Raw genomic sequence first — 27,954 nt, 5'->3', positions numbered from 1 at the left:
TCCTGGTTAATTTCACTTGACCGTTTTGCATCATGGGCTATACCCGATAACCGACTCAACAAGCCCAAAGCTTATTGACACTCGGGTCTCGATAAATTCAGAACCGGGTTTGTAATGGACCCGATTTTCGGCCTTCATCCCTAGTACTCAAGTAAATATATCCCCACCACCCTCTATGCCCTTCGAAACAAGAAGAGTCACCCCTGCAGACTTCATTGTGTACTGCTCCTACATTGCCTGTGTGGAGAGCCAGCATGCCAGTGACACCACACCTCATCTCTAAATGTGTACAGTCATCTGCTTCCTCCCTGCTCTCTTTCTCTCTCTCTGACCCCGTGGTGCCACCATGTCCCGACGGTGTGGGAACGACTTGTCAGCCCCAGGCTGGCTGGCAGTGACGTTCAGTTTGGCTCCACGCCAGCCACTGAGCTGGCCGCTCCCGTGCCCCTGGCTTCTGCCCACTGCTGGTGCTACTCCCAAGTCGGTGGGTGGACAAGGCAAGGACAGAAGGGACGAGCCGTGCTAGCAGAGAGAAAATGGAAGAAGTGCGTGGCCTGTAAAGGGAGACAGGCACATGCACAGTGTAAACGGAGATGATGATGGAGAAAAAAGGAGGAGAGGGAAGACTGCACGGCTGCAGAATGCACTGACAGATGGACAAACTGATAGTGGTTGTCATAGTGTGGTCCGGGGGGCCCCCCTTCGGTCCTTGAGGGGGTTCCAGCGGGTGCCCAGATAAATGATAGATGGTTAGGAAATAGGGATCAAATAGACCCTGGGCCTTACAGGCCTGTAACTCTGAGAGTGTACGGAGCAACCATTTGGTTGCATTTGTACAGCGCGTCTGACCAAAAAGCAATATGCAGTGAGTCCGACGCAGAGTGGACCCGTGCTGTTATGGGGTAGACGGATGAGAAAGAGGGCACAGCACTCCCAGGGCTCTGCCAAGAGGCTGCTGACGACAGCCAACCTGAGACCAAGCTGTCCACTGTTCAGCGGAGGCAGACGGCTGGAACGCAGGGGGGGGGGGGGGGGGGGATTCAGGAGATGCATGGTTGAGGAGGACAGGCTGAGGCGTCTGAGATGAGAGCGGGACAGAGCTGTCCATTTGATTCATGTAACCTCAGTGGTAACATGTCAGCAGTCTAGTCTGCATTTCTGCAATGTACCGTGCATCGTACAGGTTCGCCTCCATTTTTGTGTTTGTGTGTTGTGTGTGGTTCCAGGTGCACAACGGTCTAGCCTCGATGTGTGGCTTTTTCTGAAGTCTGTCTCTTTCTGTCTCTCTCTCTCTCTCTCTTTCACTGTCTTTGGGCCGTACAAGGCGCTAATAGGTTGAAGGTTCATGCAGAAATCCCACTCCTCAGAAATAATCACCTCTTCAAACACTTATCGCCCCCAGGCCAGCTCAACTGCTGTGGTATGTGTTGGGTTCATCTTTCAGAGTTTGTATTATGAAACTCCATGACAGCATGCCGGTTTAAGTCTCCCAAATGTTTATCATGCGGACTACAGCGGACATGTAAACATTCCTATAGATGAAAGCTCATGAGCTGTTAGTCGCAGCGAGTTGAGTTGCGCAGCCACAGGATTTTCATTGCGTGTTGTTGCCCCCTAAACAAACGGTCCCAACTGTAAGAGCTATGGGCTTGCCCAAACAGGTCTATGGCCTGAGGTTAGCTTTCTAGAGGAGGCCTGACTTGAGTTGACATACGAGCTATACAAGCCTATAAGCTTTATCCCATCGTTGAGATCCCCAAACAAAAGCACAAAGCCCCTCCAGATGCTAGGCAGTGTCATTTTTCACTTCAGGGGGGAAAGAAAGTTACTGTTTGGTGGAGAGATGTACTGTACAGTACTTTTCCAAACTGGAGTGAGTCGGCCAGCCGTTCAAAATGAACTGACTGGAGAATGCTGATGTCTGGGAATATTTGGGTCATTATCCATCTGTCAGCCATGATTCGTGACCCGTGAGACGATTCTTTTTGATAATACCAAATATTGTGATTTTTTTACATTGCAATATGTATTTACTCTTATCACCCCTCATCACCATTGACATTCTCCATCTCTCTCGACCCACCCCCTTCTTTTTAGGAAGGTAGACAGAGCAGCTCCCCAAGGTCTAGAGATTAATGAGATAAGGGGGTCAAGTTGGTTAGGCTGGCTAAAAGGAGCGATGCATGTCTAATGGTTTCTCTTTTCTCCACCTCTGCCCCCTGGTCTGAGGAGGCTCGTGAATATTAGTTACCCATCTTTGGTTTCAACATGTCTGCATGTTGAAACCAAAGACCTTTGGTCATCCAGCCCGACGAAACTGATTTGTAGGGCTTTTGTAGTGCGGACCCCACACATACTACATGCACAACATGAGAGACGCACAAAAGCACATGCACGGACACATCGACCCGTGCGTGCACATAAACACCAACATATATATATAGCCATGGTACCACGCATGCACATAGACACAGGCATGAACCTTTGCACATAGACACCGGCATGGAACCCCTTGCATGTACATAGACACAGACATGAACAACGATGCAATCCCTCAGACCGCCTGAGGAGCCACAACACTAGATGGGTGGCTGTCCAGAGCAAACAGAATGACTGCAGATATTAACACAGCAGCTGAGTAAACAGCTTTGCCTCTAAAGTCTGCTTGTTTCTCCCACCATTCAGGTCAGCTCTCTTATTTGTCTTGGATCAAATCGGTGATCCTTCGAGGCCACCGCACCGAAAGCGCTGATTGATGCTCGGCCGCCCGCTGTAGATCGCTCGCATGTCGGGCCGTCGCCAGAGCAACTGCAGCTCTTTTGGCCGATGGGCCACTTGGCAAATCTTTACCGAACACTCCTCATGGGACCATCACGTCTCGGTTAACGGGGATTACACATTTAAATGATGAGCTTGTTGAATTGAACTGAGTGATTTATTGTTTTTATCAGATCGTACTGTAAATCCTCCCTTATTTGCTCCAGTTGAATCAGCGGTTTACGACGTGGCCCTTTTTAGAACGTCTCTGGTGTTGGACAACAGATGTATGAGTGTGTTTGTACATTAAGGTCAGTTAGTCATCATGGCTGAGCTGTCTCTGAATCAGAGCAGGAAGGAAGCAGAGATCTATGGGTCAGCCGCCCACAATACTTCTGAGCTCAAGAGAACACATAAGAACTCAAAACCCAGCCACTGGAGTAGCAGTTCCTGTGTATTAACTGTATTTGTGTGTGTGCGCACGAGAGTGACTGTGTGAGTGATTGTTTTCATTGTCCTTCTCAATGTGTGATTTAGTCAGGTTGTGTGTGTGTGTGTGTGTGTGCGTGCGTGTGTGCACGTGCGTCAGTATGACTTTGGGCCAAGGAACAGTGAGGATAATAGTAGTTCAGGACAGGTCCGTGTTTTCTCCAGTGGTATGGAAAAGTTAGTAACAAAAACAAGCAAAGCTACTGCTTCAGCTAATAGCAGACCCAAAAAACATACTTTGTATGTATGTATGTTTATTTGGTTACAACAATGGTATGACTATACCAGGCTTTAGTCAATGACAAACCTTTGTGTTTCCTTCATAGGTGTTACCTATGATACTAATCAAGGCACTGTTCCATTGCACACTGGTTCTCAAACGTAAATGTACTCATTTGTACACTCTCAGAGTTACAGACCCGTACGGGGCCATTTGGAACCTACTCAAGGGAGACGTCGACCCACTGGTGTAGCAGAGTGTTTCCAGTGAGCCAACATGCACAATAGCAGCACAGCACCCTGACTCTGTTTGACCAGAATGGAACAGAGCTTTCATTATATATCATGATAGTAGGGAAGGGGCCCAAGTACTTTTTAAAATGGCATGTGTGCATAGAGCCCATTATCATTTTCAATGAGGAGCTTCATAAAACCCACATTAGTATCATTGTGTTTAAATGAAACGGAGTGGTGTGGGCGAGGGCCATGTTCACTCTGTTTTTTAGATCACACGCGCCTCCTTCCTCTGGAATTCCGTCTGTGGTTTTCTAAGCTACTATCATGACAGTCACATGTTATAATTAGACCCACATAGCCAAAGTTTCCATTTTTCTGTTAATAAAACAGTGTTGGCTCTCTGGTGGTACGATCTAATGCAGCAGTGGTGCAGTCAGTGGAAACAGTTTTTCCTTGTAGCCCACCACCCCTTCTTACATCTGACAAAAGCTGAGATCCCCTCCCCCCCACGCATGCACGCGTGTGTATGCACAGTTTTCACACACGCTATACTATATTCGTACGACGTTAGCAAAATCACATCTCGACGAATTGTGATCTTGTAGATCTGCCCAACAAATTGGCACAATTCTAAACCTTTTGAAAAAGTTTGACTATATTTGACTATAGTAATTCCATGCCTGCAGGGATGCCAGGTTGAAAGTGGATGAAAGCATTAAAGCAAGTTATGATTGTTTGCAACAAGTTGGACTAGTTGGTACCTTCAAACAGACGAGGCCTCCTGCTCCCCTTCCTCTTTGGCACCCCATAAGCGGCCCCAGACCCCGCGTTGGGATACATTGCCTTGAGCCATCTGCGTCGCTTGCGGGGATTCTTCCAAATGGACCCTTACAACAAGGTCTGTAACTCTGGGAGTTATGGGGGGGATCTTGAAATTAAAAACATTTGTGTGATCCCACTAGCTCAGTGGTTCTTAAAGTCTCTGCAGCCATTGGCCATTTTCATGCCATTCCACCAGGTCACAGATGTGGCGTGCCCGTTTTACTAACAACCCCTAAATCAAGTGCATGTGACTCCTTTCAGCGTGACAGGTACATTATCACAGACACACATCATTACGAACCAGGAGGACGTTTGGAGGGCAGCCTTATGATGATGTCATTATCATCCCAGATGGTGACCACATCAGTGACACTGCGTGCATGCGTCCGTGTGTGTGAAACAGATAAATGGTGTCTGACATTCCAAACACATAAGTAATGTGTGCCACTGACTGTACCCAGTGTGTCTTGAAGTCACAAGTCACAACACATCTGTTTATGTCACATTGCACAGTGTTTGTGTTATTGTGCATTCGATGGTTCACTGTCTGACATTCAAAGAGCCTATAGGGTGGAGTTGATATTTCACTGGAACATTTAACCAAACAAGAAAGATATCCAATGAATTTTTCCAAGCTTCTGCTGGAAATGTAATCTGTATAACCACTGTACGTGGGCACCGCTGTAACTCGGTTAGCCGAGTGCTATGCTAAAGTATTTGTGACTCTGTAGATTTAAGTCCAATTTAAATCCTTCCACCACACAGCAGCACAGAAATGTATAGGAGATCTTGTTTTGCATGTGGTTTAGGTTTGACTGCTATTTTGTAGTGGTTCTCCAAGTTAAGCGTCCGTCATAGAAACTACAATATAATCGGAAAACGTCCATTATAACTACAATTGTAATGGAGACGCTTGCTCACTTATTTTAATGACCTTTTGAAATGTCAGCGGCAGAACAGAAGAAGCCCAGCTCTGTGTGACATGTGAGCCCCACTGTCATTGTAATTGAGAACTTGTGATCTTCCGAAGGAAAGACTGTTTTGTAATTACGTCCTGATGCGTATTATTTATCCCATCTTGAGTCCATGCCGCTGTATTAAAGCGCGGGCAACAGTCCCAGGCCTGAACGACCGAGATGTGGAGCAGATGGTGGGGCAGCGGTGGTGGGCACCCTCCTGTGTCCTGCCTCCTCCAGCCCCGGGGCAGCGGTGGTGGGCACCCTCCTGTGTCCTGCCTCCTCCAGCCCCGGGGCAGCGGTGGTGGGCACCCTCCTGTGTCCTGCCTCCTCCAGCCCCCGGGCAGCGGTGGTGGGCAGTGGGCACCCTCCTGTGTCCTGCCTCATCCAGCCCCCGGGCAGCGGTGGTGGGCAGTGGGCACCCTCCTGTGTCCTGCCTCCTCCCGCCCTGGGGCAGCGGTGGTGGGCAGTGGGCACCCTCCTGTGTCCTGCCTCCTCCCGCCCTGGGGCAGCGGTGGTGGGCACCCTCCTGTGTCCTGCCTCCTCCGGCCCTCGGCTGCCATTTCAGGTACCGCTGATGAGGCTGAGAGGCTCATCCCTGCGTGGGGGATATCCAGGCCTCGGTCGTCGGTCAGACGCTGTACACAGTGTCCCAGATAGCGGTTTATAGAGACAGTGATCGAAGAGGAGGAAGGTCTTAGGAAAGTCGTGTTGAACAGCGAAATGCAAATGGCTTACGCCGAGACACACCGCTACGGGTGTGGTTGATTTGCATACATTGTACGCCTTTTGCGAAACAGCGACATCACGGGGAAAAAGAGTGTAGTGCAGTGGTTCTCAAAGTGGGGTCTGGGTCTGCATTTGTCATTGTCCCACCATTCCTACCACATATAGCGGCATCAAACAGGAAAGAGAGGTGCAACTCTGCATCTTGTGCTGAAAAGTTTAGAATATTTTAACTTTAAATGCACAACAAAAAAAAAGTGCACGCCAGCTACACTGTACCGTACGTGTGCTGGCTATGTGTTTCTACTAGTAACTAGGCCTGACTATTTTGGGCCTGACGTGTTGTGAGCTTCTCTTTATTTTTAAAGATTTGTTTTAGGCTTTTCTGCCTTTATTGACGTGAAGATGAAGATGAGAACAGGAACGAGGGAGAGAGAGTTCGGGGGAGACATGCAGCAAAGGTCGTCATGAACGGGACTCGAACACTCAAACTGTGTGCCATGGTGCTTTGTCAGGTCCTCTGACAGTGCGTTAGTTGTTTTAGACTGAAGCTGGGCTTCAGGAGGTCAACCCACCCCACCCCCCTCTGCTTACCAGGCACTTTTCTTCTCTCACAACAGAATGGGGGCCCCGCCCGGCCACTAGCCAATTACAATGATTGTGAGTTGCAACTCTGGACATATTTGTTGGGGAATTGGGGAGGGGGGGGGGGTGGTTGGGCTGTTATGGGAAGTATGCGTTGTGTGGCCTTCAAAGACCGAGTTGGACGACATCCAGTCCAGAACAAAAGGTCTTTGGTTCCAACTTATCGCCACAAAGGCCCAACTGCATTCTGTTTGTCCCCACGTCCACACCAGGAGGCTGTGTGCAATGCATTCTGGGACACTGCTTTCCTCAAGCCAGTATCTACTCAACAGGTGTCTGCAACACGCACGCAGGCAGGCAGGCAGACATTCCACCAAAGACAAATTTCCACAATAAATGAGTGTGGACAATAAATGAAACTAACGCGAGGCGGGCGGGCGCGCGTGCGAGCGCCCACACACACACAACCTTATTGACCCCTGAGGGAAATTCATAATATAATTTGAACTTTGAGTGTTGTCTTTTTGTCTTTTCCTGCTTTTAATGACTGAAATGTCAACATTTTTGGCACAAACAAAAGTATTGTCAAAATATCGCTATTGAGGTATTTGGTCAATGATATTTTCATTCAATCCATACCGCCCAGCAATGTCACATTCTCCCCTTGAAATCTATCTCTCTCTCTCTCTCTCTCTGTCTCTCTCTCGTGTAATTCAGATTAAGATTCATCTTGTCAGAGTTGAATTCAGTTCAAATAAAGAGGGCATTTACTGGCGGTTTTGGAAGTGATAGACTGATAATGTTCTCTGACAGGTGACTGCCTCCTGACATGACTCTCCTGTGCTACAGCGTTGGTTGGCGTCAATGGCAAATGTTTGACTTGGAATATGAATATTTAACGAGTACCACTGTGCAGTCGGGAATGTAATTGTGTTAAATGATCCGGTTAGTTCCTTTGTGTAAATGCCATGCCAGCTTTGTTTTAATCCCCACATCCTCATTGACTAGTTGGAGTTGGAAGTAATTGCAGTGCAGGGTTTTATTCAGCCACTTGAACGGGCTAGTGGAGTTTCCTGCGTTTTGTTTTTCTGTTCTTTTTAAAATGTTTCCCCCAAAATCGAAAACTTATATTTTGATTTTTGCTACTGGTCATTGACAGTAAATTCCTTTAAATATTTAAGTTATTTGTCAATCATTTGCTGTAAACTTTTTGTTTACTATTCTAAAAGCCACAATTAAATGTCATTCTTAAGTGGCAGCCTTAGTCTCTTCTCCGAGAAGCACTATCCCGGAATCCCGCACTATATCCTGCAGACCAGCCTGTGACATTTGAACACCATATTGTTGTAGAAGGTAGATTGTTTCCTTCGTAAGTGAATGACATTGACTAGAGCTGTGTTTTAATAACACATCCTTAGTGTTCTTTCTGCCAGATGTGTCAATGAGGTTGAGCTGTATAGTTCTTGGCAGCATTCACTGCTTTATTTCACTGCAGATTATCAGACTGCAGAACTGAACAGAATTATGTTAGTAACTAACTGGGTTCAATGTATTAGTGTACAGTTTTAACTTCTGTGATGAAGGGTTGAAGGCAACCAATCAGATATAGCATCGGTGAAACAACCTCTCCCCTCCTTGTGGGTCTCCTCAGAATGGTATAAGGAGAGAGTGGCGTCAAGGGAAGTCCTAATTACTTGATCATTACTTCACTCATGTGTCGGTTCCCAGGACGTCCTTTGGTGGGCCATTTGAAATACAAAGATATGACTGCTTTTTTTCTTTTAATACATTTATTTACAATATTTATATGACACTCTACAGCGTTGCTTGTGTTGGTTCTAAGACACTATCCCCAAAAAAAAAATATATATATAAATGGTCCATTGGGAGTGAATGGAGTTGTCGCCACTCTCTCTTTACACCACTCTGGGTCTCGCTTTCCATGCCTGTCTCTATCTTGAGTGGGTTATTGTCATTGGGCCCTCAGGAATGTAACGGCATACAGTAATCAACTATTTCTAATAGATCCCGCCTAAATCAATTCATCAATGGTGGGAGAGGCTTAATGTTGATGAATGGAGCAGAACCCCTTGGTAATTCTACTTGCATAAACGATTTACTGTAAAAATAAAGAAAGTTACAAATGCAGTCCCTCAGCTCTCTTTGGCTGGAAACGCGATTAATTAAGTCAGAAGTTGAATGGCCATGAAGAGGCTTACTGCGCCAAGCGATTATAGTCTGCTTCCCAACAGTCTGATCGCTGTCTGGGACGGTGCCAATCATGTTTTAATTTCAATAACCCCCAGTTTTGTGTGCATTAGGCCGCGGACCCGTATGTCGGTCTCGAGTCGGAGTTACAAAAGGTCTTGGTTCCTAACTCAATAATTTAGCCTCGAAGACCCTCATTGGTCCCTGGACCCCACTTTGAGAACCACCGGTCTAGGATCTTTTAGCAGAAAGGCAGCTGTTGCAGTCTCATCCTCTCAACAAATCTCCTACGTTGTGGAATCTGCTCGCTTAATTTAGAAAAGTGGTCATTAGACAGCAATTTTGCCTGACTGTAATTCAAAGAGCTGACCAAGTGCAGTTTTAAGGTAGCTGCATAGTCCACCAGAACAGTCTGCTTCGGGAGGGTTCACCCACAACCGAAACAAAATTTGAAAAGAGTTTTCAAATGTAACTGAATATACCCGTAGTGGGTCAATTTGGTTACATTTGAACATGCAGTTAGAATGGCTAAATTAACAACACATAATATAGCGCCTTTATCCAAAGCACTTTACAGGGTGCATTACAGCACCCCTTCACATTCTCACACCAACGGCAGAGGAAACCATGCAAGGCACCAACGTACTCATCAGTAGCAGAACAGGGTTCAGTGTCTTGCTCAAGGATACTTTGACACTAACCCAGGAGGGAAACGGGCATGAAACTTGTCTTTCCGTTTCCCAAGTGGCCGCCCTACCTGAGCACGTTGTTCACTATCTAGATATTTTCAACACATATTTTTCTCTTTGCTGATTGTTATCCAATGAATTTTACCTACATAACGTGGCTGTCGTTATTTACCTTCTATCTCCAGTTCTCCACATTTGTTATTTATTTATTTATTTAAATATTGAACCAAATGAAAAGTCCTCATCCGCGGATACCCGTGGATACCCCATGGGTACCCGAGTTTGACGGGTGGGAACGGGCGGGACAATATGCATTTATAAATTAACGGGTGCGGGTGGAGCGCAACGCAGGAACATGGCCAGGTGGCCGGCCCGGTTCCGGCAAGCCTGTAGAATTGTAGTTTCTATTTTAGAAAAATTGTGAAAATGTGGCACAAATCTTTGAATATATTCTTTCAGAGTGAACGTTTTTAACTCAAATCTTTGCTTCTGGGGGGGTCCCAGGAACAACATCTTTTCAGATGGGTTTCGGCGGCCAAATGAATATAATTTTTGGGGTCCTTGACATGAAATAGTTTGAAACCCACTGATAGAAACATGGGTTTTTCAGAAAACTGTCATGATTTAGAAGACATTTTGTAGAATCTGGTCTCAGTCAAAAATGGGTTAATAAGCCAAATTGTAGACCTCCATTAATGTATAACTAGGGATGGGGATGAAGAAAAGGAATGGGTTATTGAGAATCCAGAAGTCAAAAAGGTTTGGCTTATCAATTCTCTTCTCGATTCTAGCGGGACGTCACATCTCAGAAGACAAGAGTCATGTAATTAAAATAAATAGAATCACTGGAACAAAGAGTACATTTGTTCTAATAACACTTTTGACTTCTGTTGATTTTGTACAAGGGAACGGAGGAGGTATACTGTGGACTTTGTGCTCACCTTTCTTTTTCCTTTTTTTTAAGGCTCTAAATCACCTCATTAATCTGTTTTGTGTGCGTGTGCGTGTGCGCGTGCGCGCGCATGCGACAGGCCTGTAACAGTGTTCAAATCATTACCATTTGAACACTCAAGAGTTATGGGGGAGTTATCTTAGTTACTTGTACTTGGACCTCTTTTTTCTGTCTACACCACATATATTTTTGATATACGCTTATTGACAAACGTGCCCCCCCCCCCCCCCCCCCCAGAATAGGCATGCTGGGGTTCATGTGGTTAATGTGTGTATCGTTTTTGTGTCTCTTTTCAGAGATCCGGGCGCAGCTGGTAGAGCAGCAGAAATGTCTGGACCAACAGACAGAGATGAGAGTCCAGCTGCTGCAGGATCTTCAGGACTTCTTCAGGAAGAAGTCCGAGATCGAGATGGAATATTCGCGGAACCTGGAGAAACTGGCAGAGCGCTTCATGGCAAAAACGCGCAGCACTAAGGATCACCAGCAGTATAAGTAAGGCGCTTACTGACTGACGGGAAATGCACTATTTCATAGTAAATGCGACTTGCGGTCACAATCGGTGAAAACGGGGGCTTTGCAGTGTTCCTTTGTTACCGTTTCACCTTTCTGTCAGTTTGATTGTCCTGGGCTTAGGGCTGGACAATTAAATGGAAAATATATCGAAACCAACCTTCAGTAGGTTAATCCATTATTTTCATTTTCTTCTTGTATATCAATGAATCGACAGAAAGGTCTTTAAGATGTTTTATAATTGACCAAGTCGATTAGTCCGATTAACCACTTAACCCTGTATTATACTATATGTCGTACAATTGGCGTAAATAGCTCTAGATCTACAAGCTCACAGCTTGTAGATCTGATCTGATCACCATTTTTGTATTAGTTATTTATCTATAATCGTTCATTGATCATACTCGATGCCAAAGTTCAAAATAACCGTGATATTGATTTGAAGTAATGGTCTGTCCTCCTGGTCTGGCCATGTGACTTGCTTAACTAAGTGTTTTTGTGGATATTGACACACAGTCGTGTGCTGTGCTCCTCAGGGTCTTGTTCCGTTGTAGGGCTCTGCTCAAATCGACAAGCGTACACATAGCATATTGGTTGAACCTGTGGTTGGAACACAAATAAAATAAATAATGTTTGTCCTCATAGATCTGCAAATAGATCTCACACTCTCCACCTGACACACAAGTGTGTGTGTGTGTGCGTGCGTGTGTGTTCGGTGTGCGCGCGTTTTCATGGTGTGTTGCACAGTCTGGTAATTCCTCTTTCACATAGGTAAACATGGGAGAATATTTATTCAAAAAATGCAGGACGTTTGAATAACAGCTCTCAGCTGTAGTTTTAATTTTAATTTTACATAAATGACACAAACACAGTACAGCATCTGTGTTCACCGTGTTCTCCCGGTTGTTTTAATAGGGCTGACTTGACTTGAGGTATGAAAAAAAAAAAATGTGTTTTTTCATTCTGTCGTTGTGTGTGTGTGTGTGTGTGTGTGTGTGTGTGTGTGTGTGTGTGTGTGTGTGTGTGTGTGTGTGTGTGTGTGTGTGTGTGTGTGTGTGTGTGTGTGTGTGTGTGTGTGTGTGTGTGTGTGTGTGTGTGTGTGTGTGTGTGTGTGTGTGTGTGTGTGTGTGTGCGCATGGCTGAGCAGCAATAAGCTGAATTTGCATTAAGCAGATCGCTGGGTAATTAACTGGCATTTCTGCCCAGACAAACAGTGTGGTACAGTAAGTGCACTGCATTCGCTGAATGCCTCTGCCGTAGGTAGTTGCACTCCAAATCTGAATACTGTTTACAGATTTCAAAGACAAGTTGGTTATATTGTCTTTGGGTTGTCATTGGGTTACACAAACTAGCACATGATGTGTGTGTGAGAATGATAGTAAACGCCTTTTAAAATATGTTTTTAAGAAACCGACAATGCTACCAATGCCCTTTCTTCCTTGGGAAAGAAAAAAGGTAGTGCTGGACTCAAATCAATAGGCTATTATTGCTAATCACCAAATTGTACAAATAAGTGTAATTACCTCATTTAAGTCTAATCAATTTTGTCATGTTCATTTGTTAAAAGAAATGCTAAAACGATATACAAAAAAAAACATGCTTCTCGATTATTCAATTTACCTGCATGAAACGTAGTTGTAGGCATTGTTTTGGTGTTCTTCTCTATCAGGTTCTCCTTCAGGATTGAGATAAAGTGAGTGTTTGTCAGGAAGGTAGGTCAGGGAGGATTGCTCCTGCCCCGCCTTGGGGAGGAATCAATCTTGCTTCAGTGGAAGAAAGTCCTTGCATGGTGTTGCTCTGCTGGTCATCTTGTGGCTGGATGGAAAACCTGAGAGCGGGTGGATCACAACCCACAGAGATATTTTATCTTCATCTAATCTTATCCAGCAATTCCTATTCTGTGGGCCGAGTCCCACTGGTGGGCCACGAGCAGGGCAGGAATTTAATGAAGGCCATGGCCTCAGTTTGGCCTCTCGGGCCATTTGTGTTTCAACACCAAGTGGCCGTGCCCCTAAAATGATGAAATTCCATGCATGGCCGTGAGGATATTGGAAGAAAAACATTAAAACAAGATCTTAATGATAATGGAACATTCTAAAAGGTTTATGTAAAACAAATGTCATTGTATTTTTGTTTATTTTATTTTTCATTAAAACCTTGAAAATATCGATTGATTGATCCCTGACATAAAAATGCTGTTGGCTGCCGTGTTAAGTGGTCAGATGCATTGGGCGAACGGTTCCAAGACTTTAAAGAGTTAGAGTTAGTCATGTTGGATTGAGTTTGTTTGTATACCCTTATTGTCTTCTGTCTCGCTGTGCAATGCAAAGGGTGTGGTGCTTATATTTGTCTTTCTGTGTCAGATTCTTTACTTTGATATGTGTGCAGAGAGTGCCTAATCTGCATCAAACTGGGGGATCCTTGGAATTTGAATGTTTGAGAATGACATCAACTTACATCAAAACGATGATTGGCGTCTGTGGACTGGAGTCTGTGGACATGTTTAATAGATCAGACTGGCACATGTGTCATCGCCAAACCATGATCTCCATTGTAATGTATTGATGGAAGAGAGATGATATCGACTGATTGATGATAGCTATCTATTGTGGTGTGCTTTTTTATCAATCAATATATCGGATAGAAGAGAGATGTCAACAATGTGCTGAAGTGAGCATGCCGGAGCAGCTACGCTGTAGTTACGCAAATATCTCGTAGTGCGTATCCTTCTATTATTAATATTTAGAAAAATATGATATTATTCTATATATGAGCTAATTTAGGTCTAATAAACATAGGCTTACAGTGGAGATCGGGGTGCGGCTTTGGCATTGACGTGAACGTGATAAATAAAGTTATCCAACCCCCTGGGGGGCGCTGCCACCCTCCAGTTCTAGTCCAAAGACACCCCGAGCAGACAAATGCATCACTGGATCAGGACGGTGTCCACCACAGGCCCACAGCACACAGTTCCTGGGAGTGCCATTCAATTCAGTCTGCATGGGTCACTTGTGTACTGTGGTACTGTGACTGTTTACAGAGCACACATACAGACACAAATGGACAAATATCGACATACACTCACTCTTTCTCTCGCTACTCTCTCGCACGCACGCACGCACGCACGCACACACACACACACACACACCCCCAGCCAGCCACAATGTTTGCTCAGGGAGGGATAAGGGGATGGCAAGCAAAGGAATAATTTTATTATTTATATTATACCAAAGCCACCCTTGGGAACATCTTGAATAGACCACATTTCATCCAGAATCAGGCTTCTGGTTAAAGAACTTTGCTTTTGCTGCGGGCTTCAGGTGACATATCTCCACTTATAGCAATATATAGGCTATAGTCTATTAATCCCGAAGGAAATTTGTTAATATTAGCGACTGTGATTATTTGTCATGCACTGATTAGATAACGGATAGATAAGTGAAAACTAGGCGGGCGGGGTTGATTGAGAAATATGTTTTACAGTCATTTTCATTCATGGTAATTCATAATCTTGCAAAAGCTGTTATTGTTATTCACTCGGAACAAATGTTAAAATCTGTTTTAAACATCTTTAACGCCGTTATTGTTACGGAGCCATAGTTTAGTGAGATTACCACTTAAGATTAATACCTACAGTTGTCACATTCCTTTGGTAGCTACTGTAACGCTACACCCATCAGAGCTGCCACTCTGTGTGCCAGCTCTAAAAGGCTGGTACAGTAGCTAAATGAAAGATGTTATCACCGCGGCACTAAAGGGAATTTGCAGTATCACCCTTGGTCACCAATAGGAGCTCCTGTTTCAATATGCAGCGTGATTATGTTCTGCTGGCAGTTGACTGCCGCCCGTGTGAAGGAGATTAGATCGACTTTGACCCGCCGATTCCTGGATTTAGAGTTAACACGTACACACACACACACACACACACACACACACACACACACACACACACACACACACACACACACACACACACACACACACACACATACACACACACACTCATTCTCTCTCTCTCTGTCTCTCTCACATATACACACAGCATATCATTGCTGTCGGACAGAAACCTCATATCTCCATATTTCTACTAGTCATACTACAGTGTCACAAAAATAGCGACGCGTTGTGTGACCTTATAGATCGGCTATTCTGGCTATTTTTTTACCTTTGCTCATGTGAAAGTGAAAAGTAAACAATTTTGGACATACAAGGTTTCCACCTGACAACGACGATAGATTAGTAATGAAGTTGCCTTGTCTGTACCTGCGTTTCAGCCCCTCAGTGGTCTGTCTGTCTGTCTGTCTGTCTGTCTGACATAATTCCTGCCCCGGCGGAAGGGGAAATGATGACATTGTAGCCGTCGTTTCCTGCTATTATGTGGGGGTAAGCAGAGTCCCAGAGGTCGTTCAGCTGCCATGGTCTGCGTCACGAGCCCCCCCCCCCCCCCCCCCCCCCCACACACCCCCTGCCCCAGCAGCCCTCTCGTTAGATGCAGCAGGTCATTCCATTAACCATGCCATTGCCCACTAAATCAACCAATTGATTTATTGGAGGGCACACTTGTGTGTGTTAAATGACTCTGTTGTCTCACATGGCCAGCCCTGCTAATCCGGCGGTTCTCAAAGTGGAGTATGGGGTCCTCGAGGGGGTTCAAAGGGCGGTTCCCTATTCTGGGGGCGTACATTTGATGAAAAGCTCACAACGTGTTGCATTGTGAGCTTGTAGACCAGTTATTTTTGCCTAAAACATATGGTGTAGATGGAAATACTAGAAGTAGGACCTAGTATAAAGCCCTGAGAGCCACCTGTCAACTACGTTTATAGGGGTTTAAGTGGTTAACTCTCATCTATAGAACTGTTTCTTTGAAACAGTTCTCTGGGACATGCTGGTGTTTGGTGTTGTGGGGTTTCGCTCCTCTATACTGTATTAGGAACCTGTCTGGAAAAAAACTGCCTCTGTCACATGAAGTCGTAGTGGATCGTACGTGTTTTAGGGTGACGTCATTCACTGTCGCGAGCCAAGTTGGCTGTGGCCACTGGTGACTTTATGCGTGGCCAATTTAAAACCCAAGAGTTAAAAAGGGTGGATGCAAAAATAAAAGGCCCACTGCAGTGCACAGCGGTGCATGACGACATGGCCTGAAAGAAAGCAATGGCGTTTGTTGTGGAAATCTAGGAAGCTGAGAAGAGAATACGTTTAAAGCGGCCACCTGGACATTATGCGAGTGCTTGTGCATAAGCGAGCACGAATGCATAAATGACACGGGCAGGACCCACACTCTTCTTGGCGCATGCCGACGTTGCGGTGACACAGAATGAAAGAGCTACAGTCTCCACTGATGCATAATGCAGAAAGGGTTTTCACAGTAATCGTGGTTTGACGGAGCGTGAGGCCGATTCTGTCCAGTGATCCTGCAGCTAAAACACTACTTTTAAGTTTTAACCCCCTTTTACTCTGACATGAACGTGTCCTGTCCACATTGATCATGTGACCGAGGCTCTTAGATGGATTGGATTTTATTTTTTATCATTGTTATATATATTTTTTTATGACATTGTGTGAGTGTGCCAGTTCCTGGATGTATTTTGTTTTTGTCATTGTTCTGGATTTGTTCTTTCTCTTTCTCTCTTCTCTTTTGTCATGTGCAGTTTGCCTCTTCCTGTTTTTTGAAACATCCCCCAACTAGAGAGAGAGAGAGAGAGGGAGAGAGAGAGAGAGAGAGAATTTTTCAGCTGGCTGGGATGTCAGTGGCGTCCATTATGACTCGATAGAAAAGAGTGTATTATTGAATTTTCACTCCCACCACAGCAGATAGTTTATCAGTACCGTGAGCTCGCTGGCCCCTGAGTGCAGAGTTTCACCTGTTGCGTTGACAAGTACTGCCTGCCTTTGTGTCCTAACCTTGGGGAGAGGGGAGGTGAGGGGAGATGGGGGCTGATGAGGGGGGATGGGGTCTGGGGGGCGAGCAGAGGCGAGTCTCCATATGGTTCCTGCAAGACTTGACCCTAGACCTCCGTAAAGGGAGGCACGTGCAAACACACGCACACACACACGCACAAACACACACACACTATTACTATCGTTGTGGGAACATCAACATTTCAGATTTTATGAAAATCTACATTTTTGGCCATATTTATAACTAGCTACAAGTTGTGAGCATCATGTAGATATTACATTTTATAAAGTAAGTATAAAGCAGGCATATCCTTACAGAAAAACAATAAATATAACTTTGTAATGTTAAAACAACCACTCTTTCCACCGCAATTTTCCTCACAATATCCATTTCTCAAATTCTACTATACTTGTGGGGACGTTTGGCCCTCACAAGTATAGTAAAAGAAGTGTGTGTGTGTGTGTGTGTGTGTGTGTGTGTGTGTGTGTGTGTGTGTGTGTGTGTGTGTGTGTGTGTGTGTGTGTGTGTGTGTGTGTGTGTGTGTGTGTGTGTGTGTGTGTGTGTGTGTGTGTGTGTGTGTGTGTGTGTGTGTGTGTGTGTGTGTGTGTGTGTGTGTGTGTGTGTGTGTGTGTGTGTGCGCGCGCGCGTGCACACACACACACACGCATGAACACAGTCACATTATATTCTGCTCTTTAGCAGGCAGTAGGAATGTTTCAGATGAACCCAGAGGAAGCGAGCCTGCAGGTTGGTGCTTACCCAGCCCAGGGACCAGGCTCTCTCTGGTGCTTACCCAGCCCAGGGACCAGGCTCTCTCTGGCCTGGACAATGTCCCACAGTTTGCCTGAAGACAGCAGACACAAGGCACAGCTCTCAGCCTCACGCCACTACGTCTCGTTTACATTCTTAAGCTCTCTAACATGCACGAGGAAATAGCAGCTCTACGAGCTCCCGTTGTGAATTTGTAGATCTGCAATTTCCTGCAAGCGAGTGTAAAATGTTAAGATATGTCTTTCTTTCTGTCTGACTCTTTTTCTTTATTTATACTGGTAGAATCCAGTTGAGATACAAGATGTATTTTCTACAAAAAGTAACACATTATGCTGTAGCACATTATCAAGCAACAATAAAAGCAAATGTAGAAAACACAAAAACTCTAGTTGCAATTATCAATACACTGTCATTCAAACAAGTCACTAAACGTATATAGAACCTCTCTCTCTCTCTCTCTCTCTCTCTCTCTCTCTCTGTGCGGGTTCAACCGTTCATTTCCTGACATTTTAATTCATACGTTACTGATACTCACTTTTCAACTAAAAGCATGTCCATAACTTCCAACTTTAAATTGTACTGAAAGCTTTGAAGTCAGGCTTGGCTCGGAAAACAAGCTGTGCCCCAGAAACGTCACGGATGCCTAACTTAAGTCCCTGTTCCGACGCGAGCCGCAATCCCTACAGTACTGTATATATGGAGTATGTTGTTTTTGTAGGGCCAGGAGCATCACTATATAGGTCAACTCGACAGCAAGGTAGGCATACGAGCGTCACGCTTATGCTTTTGTGATGGGCGCTGATCTACTTTGCATCCTGCGAGGTCGGGCAGACAACTGTAAGCCCACGAGGGTCTCGATGTTCTCGCACAGATGATGAAGCCAGAGAGAGAGAAACCTGAACATGCTTTTCGATGTGTGCTGATTTTGGGGCACGTTGTTGCAAAATCAGCGTCAAAGTCAGACGGCGCTTAGCGCTGCTTATAATAACCCATTTCGGGCGGGAACTCCTTTTGGTGTTTTAAGCACTATGTTATACTTTAGCTATTGAAAAATAGCAGATCTACAAGCTCGTAGCTTGTAGAGCCTGTAGATCGTAAAAATGTCACGCAAATCTTTGAATATATATTGAATATATATATATATATATATATATATATATATATATATATATTTGAACATTTTCAGGTACGGGTCAGCGGCCAATTACATATATTTTCCTTGACATGAAAATGTTTGAGAACGACTGACACAGAAACATTTTTAAACTGTCAGGATTTAGAAGGCATTTGTTGAATCTTTTCTCAGGTCTAAATGGGATGATGTATTTTGTCTTCCCCTTCTTCAGGAAAGACCAGAACCTGCTGTCTCCGGTCAACTGCTGGTACCTGCTGCTGAACCAGGTGAGGAGAGAGAGCAAGGACCACGCCACGCTGAGCGACATCTACCTCAACAACGTCATCATGAGGTTCATGCAGATCAGCGAGGACTCCACCAGGCTTCTCAAGAAGGTAACACTCTTCTTCTGACCCCTCCCACGTCTAATAAGCTCACGGCTTGTCGAATGTTCGATTGCGCCATGAGCTTATACATCAACGATTTCTGCCGCTTGACACCGCCGCACGAGAGCTGCATAATTTGGGCACAAGACGGATCTGTCCTTCATGGCTGCTTCTGATTTTACACACACACACACACACACACACACACACACACACAGTCTTTCCTGCTCTCACGTCAACCCATCATTGCTGATTGTCCATTTTATTCCGTCATCCAAATCGTTCCTCGAGTTGACCACAAATTCAGTCCAGATTTTTACTGAATGTTCAAATTGGGCACGGGTGCCGCCAGGCAAAAAAAACAATCTTTCACTTTCAGCTTAAGTAAAACCAAGTATATTTAGTAACGATATACGATATATGTATTCAAGCTTTTCACTTGATCTGTACGATGCTGTTACTTGCAGAGCTTGTGGTTGAACTCTGGTGAGCTGCAGTTACAGTGCAGAGGAACCTCGGCCACCACAGCCTGGCTACAGCATGTCCTGTAGCCAGGCTTAATTTATGCTCCATCGCGATGGTGCCGTGCACAGAAAATAGCCGACTTACAAGCTCACGACACGCCGTGTCTGCGGCACAACATGAGCTTGTATGTCGGCTGTTTACGAACGGCAACACAGTCGTACGGCAAAGTATGAATTAGGCTTTTACCCTCCAAACTTCTAGTCTGTGGACTCGTGACCAAAACCCCGGGCCTGTGCTCCCCACCCACCACAAAGACGACAACTCCCAGGCAGATTAGGAGGTCCTGTGCAACAGGAGTCACATGAACCCACCGCAGCAGCAAATTACAAAGCGGCGTCGCTGCTTTGGAGCAGAGCTCTGTCAAGTTGAACTAGAGACTTTTCTCTCTCTCTCTCTCTCTCTCTCTCTCTCTCCCGCCCATCTCTCTCTCTCTATCTCTCTCTCTCTTCCTTCCCTCCTTCCTTTAAATTCCCTTCCCTCCTTTGCCACATAGTCTGAATTCCATACTAAGGGCAGTAAAAGCCAGCGGTTTTCATTCATGTTCAAATTGATTAGCATCTCTGATGGTTTCCGGTTTCATACGGTCATATTGAGGAGTGGTCTTCAGCACTCGCCACTCCCCCCCCTCCACACACACACACACACACACACACACACACACACACACACACACACACACACACACACACACACAGGAAGTTGCAGCAGTCATTTCCTTTTGGTTGTGGTTAGAGGGGTCCTGGTCTTACTAATGAGTCCAGATGTGGAACAGGGAGGGCCACCTCTCACAACATGCTGCTTGAGTTTGGCCTGATTTGTAGTTGGTTGCACACCGGTGTCGCACACTGGAAATATACGATCTACAAGCTCACAGAGCATTGCGATGATATCCCTTGTGAGCTTGTAGATTGGCTATTTTCTCAGGCTTTACTCTCTCCTGACCCCTCCCACATTGCTGCATATAATGACAGACTTCACTACCCTCTCTCAAACTTCTAATTCTAAGTTCAGAAGCCTTTGTAGGTTAACTTATGGCTCACAATCTCATCTCCCGCATTCCAGAAACCCCCACTGAAACATTTATGCATATATTGTTTTTCCCAACTGTGTGTGTGTGTGTGTGTGTGTGTGTGTGTGTGTGTGTGTGTGTGTGTGTGTGTGTGTGTGTGTGTGTGTGTGTGTGTGTGTGTGTGTGTGTGTGTGTGTGTGTGTGTGTGTGTGTGTGTGTGTGTGTGTGTGTGTGTGTGTGTGTGTGTGTGTGTGTGTGTGTGTGTGTGTGTGTGTGTGTGTGTGTGTGTGTGTGTCCGCCCTCTCTCTTTTTTTGTGCTCAGATCGCCCCTCTTTCTTGTGATATATATATTTCTATCCATATATGATTGACTGTTTTTTAAAGACAAATGACACCTCGGTGGGAGGCCCAGGTTCATAGGGGACTTGAGACTCTGCATGCCCTGTAATTACAGCGTCCCCCCTTGGCTTTGATCTCTGCACAACTTCGGTAATGAGTCACAAGCAACACAGGAGTCCCCTCTGTTCCGTGGGGTCCCCTCACCCTCGCAATTTGGTGGAGACAGCTGCGCTGTTGTCACCCATCCAGCAACATCAAAGACCTGTGTTTTTATTTCCTTGTATGTTCTGGCCTGAGGATGTGACCTAAAAAAAGCAGTGCACCAGGCAGCCCGGGCCAGGATGGACCCCTGTACCTGGAACCTTCTGCATACAGGCCAGTCCGTGGTCCAGGTCCCATTTGTTTTGGGCATGATGCAGATGCTGATTTAGTTTGAAAATGTTTGCCGAAAATAGAAACGCCACGTTGAATCTAAAATAATGGCTGATAAATGAGTTGGGCTCCATTCATTTAATTGCTCACATAGTTGGCTCTGGGTTTTTTTTATTTCCCGGTTGTTTGAATGTTATCTAAATGATAGCATGATGATATCTGCAACACGTATGCTCAATTTTACATTACAACATAGTTTGGTTATGGGGAAGTTAACGTTTCATACCGGGGCCATTAGGCCGACGGGGTGTGGCCAAACCTTCCCTTTGTCATCCAGACAACGTTCAACATTCCTGCACCCACGAGGAGGACACCTGTTGATTTAGGTGACCCCATGACCTTTTCTCAGGCGCCATCATTAGGCCACAGCAAAGTGGGATGATATAGGCCACGCCCACGGCAGAGGTCTGCATTTACTGAGGTGGAGACCTTTTTAGTGTGTATTTTTGTTTTGTTGACCAGTTGACTTGGGTCTTTCCTGTTCAGAATATTAACCCATTTTGACCTGAGATCAGATTCTAAAAATGTCTGTTTGAAAATGACAGTTTTCTGAAAAAGCTATGTTTCTATGTCAGTCGTTCTTCGATTTTTCAAAAATAGCAGACCTACAAGATCAGATGTAGATCTGCTATTTTTCAATAGCTAAAGCATGACCCAAAATGGGTTAATGATATAGTGGAACTAATAGTGGAAAGCTGTCTCTCTTGCTTGCACAGATCTTTGCATGTATTACTTTATTTATACATGCATACTGGCCACACAGTCCTATCCTAGCATTCATGTGTGTGTTTGCTAGGGATACTTTCACATTGCTGCACTTAATTTACAACGAGTCGTACATCAGGTACAGTACATAGGAAACACACTTTACTGCTTGGATTGATGGAGTTCTTTACAGCCTCTCCGTAAGACCCTCTTTTGTGTGTGTGTGTGTGTGTGTGTGTGTGTGTGTGTGTGTGTGTGTGTGTGTGTGTGTGTGTGTGTGTGTGTGTGTGTGTGTGTGTGTGTGTGTGTGTGTGTGTGTGTGTGTGTGTGTGTGTGTGTGTGTGTGTGTGTGTGTGTGTGTGGCGCTCTATATTTCTGCAGCTGTGTTTATAATCAAATGAAGATGCACGTGGTAACATGCGTTGACACACACACACACACAGAGGCCCTGGGGCATCCTCCTTTAAAGAATGATTAATGTCATTGGCAATATGAAACCCATCACCCCCAAAGGCTGAGATGGTTCCTCCCTCCGCTCTGGTTGTATTCATCTCTTTAATGTGGTTAGCATACAGATGGTATGAGCCTAAAGGGGGAAAACCATTTGTTGGACCCTTTTAGTGAATTGGGACATTATTGGAAACCACCAATTGGCATCTCCATAAAATGAAAGGAGGCATGTCCTGATAATTATATTGCGACATTGGTTCTACCGCACTGCATGCCGCAAATGCAGCCGGTATTGCCTGCAAAATTAAAATCCTTTTTTTTTAACGTACAAAAATAGGGATGCCAGGTTGAAGTTGAAAGTTATTTCCACATCCTTGTCCATGCTCTTTCAACCACAGGCAACCTGGTGTCCCTGTTTTGTGAGTTTATGACAAAACATTTAAAAAATATAGAAAAATGTTCAAAGTTCATACATTAAAGGTTTTCAGCAATAGCACAAATCTGCAAGCTCCCAACACGTTGCAATGTGCTTGAGGGTGTTTTCACTCTATTTGATGTGTCTATTTATTTTTTTAATTGCCCTGGACAAATGTTTTTTACAAAGCTTAACAGTCAAACAAATGTAATTTGTTTGTGTTCCAATGTTTTATTATTCAAAATGCTATCTATACCTAATCGTCAACTAGATGTCATGATAGAGACAGCCCTTGTCCATTCTCAGCGTGCGTGTGCGACTGCGTGCGTGCGTGCGTGCGTGCGTGCGTGCGTGCGTGCGGTGAGCTCAGGTGACTCTAAAGCTCTGGTTATCCAGGCTTACAGCATGAGCTGTTTGACCCGTGGACAGGTAAATACTGCCATGCAGGCCAGGTGGGGGTCAGGAGGGGTGGGCGTGGACCGGCCCGGGCTACCCAGCATGATGGCGCTCTAATTTCAGACATCAGCCTGATCGCCGACACACTGTAATCCTATTTGAGCTCCCTCCACAAGCCTTAACACTGCACTGAGGAAGAGATGGCCAGCTTGACTTACAGGGAAAGACACAGGACAAATTGAGGTTGCACTCGGCTGCGTGAAATTAAGGTCCGCAACCGGAATGCCTTCTAGCCGCGTTTTTGCGTGTACTACTTGTACTTGAACTGTGTACTAGGGTCAAACTTTCAAGGGTCCACTCTGATTCAAATGAACACTTTTTGACAGTGCAGTGGGATTTTACAGTGTGTGTGAGCCAGGCAGTAGCAGACAGTGCTTCATTCAGGAGAGAAACATCCATCTCGTGTCTCCAACAGGGTAGAGATTCCTTCCACCCTGGCACCGCTGTTCCAGTGGAGTGTTTACAGTTTAGAAGGAGGCCTGTCAGAGTGGTACCGGAGCGTAGGGCGGTTTGTGTACCTTTACGGACGGAGGCCTGTCAGAGTGGTACCGGAGCGTAGGGCGGTTTGTGTACCTTTACGGACGGAGGCCTGTCAGAGTGGTACCGGAGCGTAGGGCGGTTTGTGTACCTTTACGGACGGAGGCCTGTCAGAGTGGTACCGGAGCGTAGGGCGGTTTGTGTACCTTTACGGACGTACAGTATATGGGATCCACCTGGCTCTGTGAGGTCATTGACCTCAGTAGATGCTCTCTGTCTCCCAGCGCACGCACACACACACACCCACAGATGTGTGAAGCAGTGGTTCTCAAACGTTTTCATGTCAAGAACCCCCAATTTGGTTTTGGAGCCCCGTCTGCTTCAAAACAAGACTTGTTGATGATAGCAGATCTACAAGCTCTAGATTTTTTCTAGATCACTGATATATACATTTCTGATATATGCTACTGAATGAATGAACAAATAGATTATTTGTTTACAGCGACCTTAAACACTTGTTACAGTGAGGAATCAGTGTTATGGGACAATGCTTTATGTCATGGAGGACAGTTCATTGGTTGCCATTAGAATTAACTGTTGTCAACCAGGCTTTTGATGGTGTACTTAACTGTTTATTTTAGTCTATCTAGTAGTCTAACTCTGCACATTCCCCAATACATTCCCTGTTGCTATCCTGCTTTATCATTTTAATTCAGTCCAGTACTATCCTTATTCATCTCTTTGTTATGTTGTGTATATTATATTGCTGCAGTCCATGTCATGCCAACATGTCGCTGCTTGCCTTGTACCTGTATGAGTTAGTGACAAATAAACCCTTTTTGATTCTTGATTCTCCAAATTCTGTCATTTGCTATCATGGATAGGAACTGTGACTTTGTGTATCTCTCCCCACCTTCCCAAAGGCCAAAATGCAGGTGTTAATTTATCCATTTGTAACTCACCAGATCTAACGCAGTTAAATGAAGGAGTGTGCTTTACTATTTGGTGGTGAGTAAAGCACTGCAGTGGGCTAGCTGGGGGTTCTAGGCTACTTTCTCAGAACCTCATTGCAGTTTATTGCTGGGAAAGAGCGTCCGGAATGAGATTAAGGGGATGAATAATTGGGTTTAGAGAGAGACAGACTTGGAGTGCTCGGGCCAGGGCTTGAAACATCATCCAGGTAACAACCGCGGTATCAATCGCAACCTTAGAGGAGATCATACATTCACATGTCATGTATTTTAACCTCATAAACGCATGAGCCGTGAATCTGTAAGGGAGAAATGTGAGACGCGTAGTCAAATGAATAATAGAAGCACCTATAGAGCTCCATCATGGCGTGCAGTAACTGCTAGACAGAGCGTGCACCATGCAGGCAGATGGGTTGTGGGTACGTGTCTGACGGACTTGTTGTGGCATCATGGTTGATTGGTTCAACATGTTTGGAGAGATTTCACACATCACACAATGTTGTTTGCAGTGGTGAAATGTAGTAGGTCACTTTTACTTTACTTGAATATTTTCATTTTTCACTTTATGGCCAATCTGGGAACCCATTCACAAAATAAATAAATAAAGAAATACCCTTTTTCTTTGTATTCTTCTCCGTGTCCGCGTGTCGGCCCGTTCACTCTCCTTCAGCCCTCTTCCGGTGGTACAACATCTACATGGTGTAATGGGAGTTGCCAGCATATTCAGCTGCAGAGCTCTGAATCTGTCTTGAGAGATTACTTTGTGGCAAATATTATTTCACTATACTTATTTGACAGCTATAGTTGCTAGATACTTTGTAGATTTAGATGAATAATACAAAACATACATTAACCCATTAAAACCGGTGAAGCATCGTTTTGACTTTTTTGATTTTTGCAGTGGCTATTCAAAAATAGCAAATATACTATCTGCTATTGAACATTTTTCAAAAATCTTGAAAGTGTGCGAACTAATGCTTTAGAAGGCATTTGTAGAATGGACCTCTGGTCTTAATGGGTTAAGTGATAAAGGATGATGTATTATCAGTCAGCAGCACATCAATAATTCAAATCAGCCTCTCATTTACCAGCTGCAACATTAAAGTTAGGAACACATTAACACATTACTAATTACAAAATACTAGTAATATTGTGTAAATTGACCATTCTGCGATATGAGTACTTTTACGTTAACCACTTTTAGTTTTTGGCTTTTGTGCCTTTATTGATAAAGTGAAGACGGACAGGAAAGAGGGAGGGAGAGAAGGGGAGAGACATGCAGCAAAGGTCATCATGAACGGCACTCAGACACGCAACGCCAGAGCCTATATATGACATGCGCCTGGACCATTAAGCCAGCGGGCGCCCCTGCTATATTATTTTTTGATTATGTATGTTGCTATGTAATATTATAATTGTGTGGTACGTATGTGTTTTAATTTTGTTTTTCTCTCTGTTCCTTTTCCGTTAAATTTTCAGAGCAAGGAAATAACCTTTCAACTCCAAGAAGACTTGATGAAGGTCCTGAATGAACTGTATACAGTAAGTAGTAATACCCGTCTTCCTTAAAGTGTTTTTGGTGACCCCTCTGGTAGCTATGTGTCATTACAGCATCTGTTAAAACTCATTTATCGCCAATTGAGCCTTTTGACACCTATTTTTGTATGTACCTCCCCGCCGATGATGCCTTATCACGCTTTTTTTATATCAATTGATTACTGTGATCGATTGTGTCCTGTATGCGCTCATAACACCCCGGTTCCGGTGTGGTGAAAAAGAGACATGGCCAAAGCATTTCTGGGGGTCCCCAGCCAAAAACGTTGACAACCCCTGGTGTAGGACACCTGCTGTTTGAAAAGTAGCACTGCCTGATGCTCATAAGGGTCTGTCTATACTAGGCCCCTAATATCCTCGCAGTTAATTGTCATTTCGCAGAATGTTCACGGGCAGAATAAGGAGGACACTAGAATTCATGTGATTTAATATAGTTATAATAGATTATTAATACAAAACCAAACCCAACAGTTAAACTGTATCATACCCAATTTATGGCGAACTATCTTCATGACAAACAGTTGCATCTGTTGGCTAAGAAACCCCATAGACCCTGCATGTTGGAACCCGTACGTAGGTAATATGTGACCTTAGAGGAACAGGGCATTTAAATCACTAATCAATAATTAATTTCACTTGGTTGATTTGTGCAGCCGGTTCTATTCGGCCACCAGCTGAGATTCATGCTCAATCTGGATGAGATCAATGCATGTATAGATTACCTCAATGATTGTACACCATGTCGTATAGAATAGATAGACCCCTGTGTGGGTTGTATACGGCAGCAGCGCTTCCTGTGGCCTCCGTTGGCGTCAGCCTTTGGTGATGAAACAGTTTGATTGGGTATTCGATAGAGCTGCATAGTGACAGATAGTAGTTAAGAAAACAATCAATGAATTTGTGACATGGCCTATTGAATCCTCCCGTTAATCTTCACACCGTGCATGTGAGTATATAGCTGTCAGTTGAGCTCATAACTTTCATCTGAATTTCTGTCTTTATTTATTTATTTTGCCAATTTTCGATTATATTGTATTATTATGATAATATTTTGCAAATAATGTGAAGGACATAATATTTGGAATGTCAGAACTGACCAATACCATTATATGCACAAGAAGCACTTGACAACTATCAGATCAGGTAGAAACTATAGCTAAATCTTTGATCTTCTGATAGTTATACTTGAATGTTGAATGTGAAAATAATTACTCATGTAGCCTACGGGACTAGTCCATTAATCTCGCTAGTGTTTCAGCAGCGCAAGCATCAACAATACAGTTTGTACTAGGGCTGGGAAA

General features: G+C 44.6%; 1 protein-coding gene across 4 annotated transcripts in view; it reads left to right on the top strand.

Moving 5' to 3' along the window:
• Positions 1–27,954, top strand: part of srgap1a (SLIT-ROBO Rho GTPase activating protein 1a) — a 115,414-nt gene that overhangs the window by 27,931 nt on the left and 59,529 nt on the right. For all 4 annotated transcript variants that reach the window (XM_079501805.1, XM_079501804.1, XM_079501806.1 and 1 more), the window contains exons 2-4: positions 10,937–11,132; positions 19,167–19,329; positions 26,579–26,641. In XM_079501805.1, the coding sequence (XP_079357931.1) occupies positions 10,937–11,132; positions 19,167–19,329; positions 26,579–26,641 (422 nt within the window). The remainder of the gene's footprint in view (positions 1–10,936; positions 11,133–19,166; positions 19,330–26,578; positions 26,642–27,954) is intronic.

This window comes from Electrona antarctica, assembly GCF_951216825.1.
Source record: "Electrona antarctica genome assembly, chromosome: 5".
In the NCBI taxonomy this organism is placed as follows: domain Eukaryota; kingdom Metazoa; phylum Chordata; class Actinopteri; order Myctophiformes; family Myctophidae; genus Electrona; species Electrona antarctica.
This window is presented reverse-complemented; position numbering and strand designations above follow the sequence as displayed.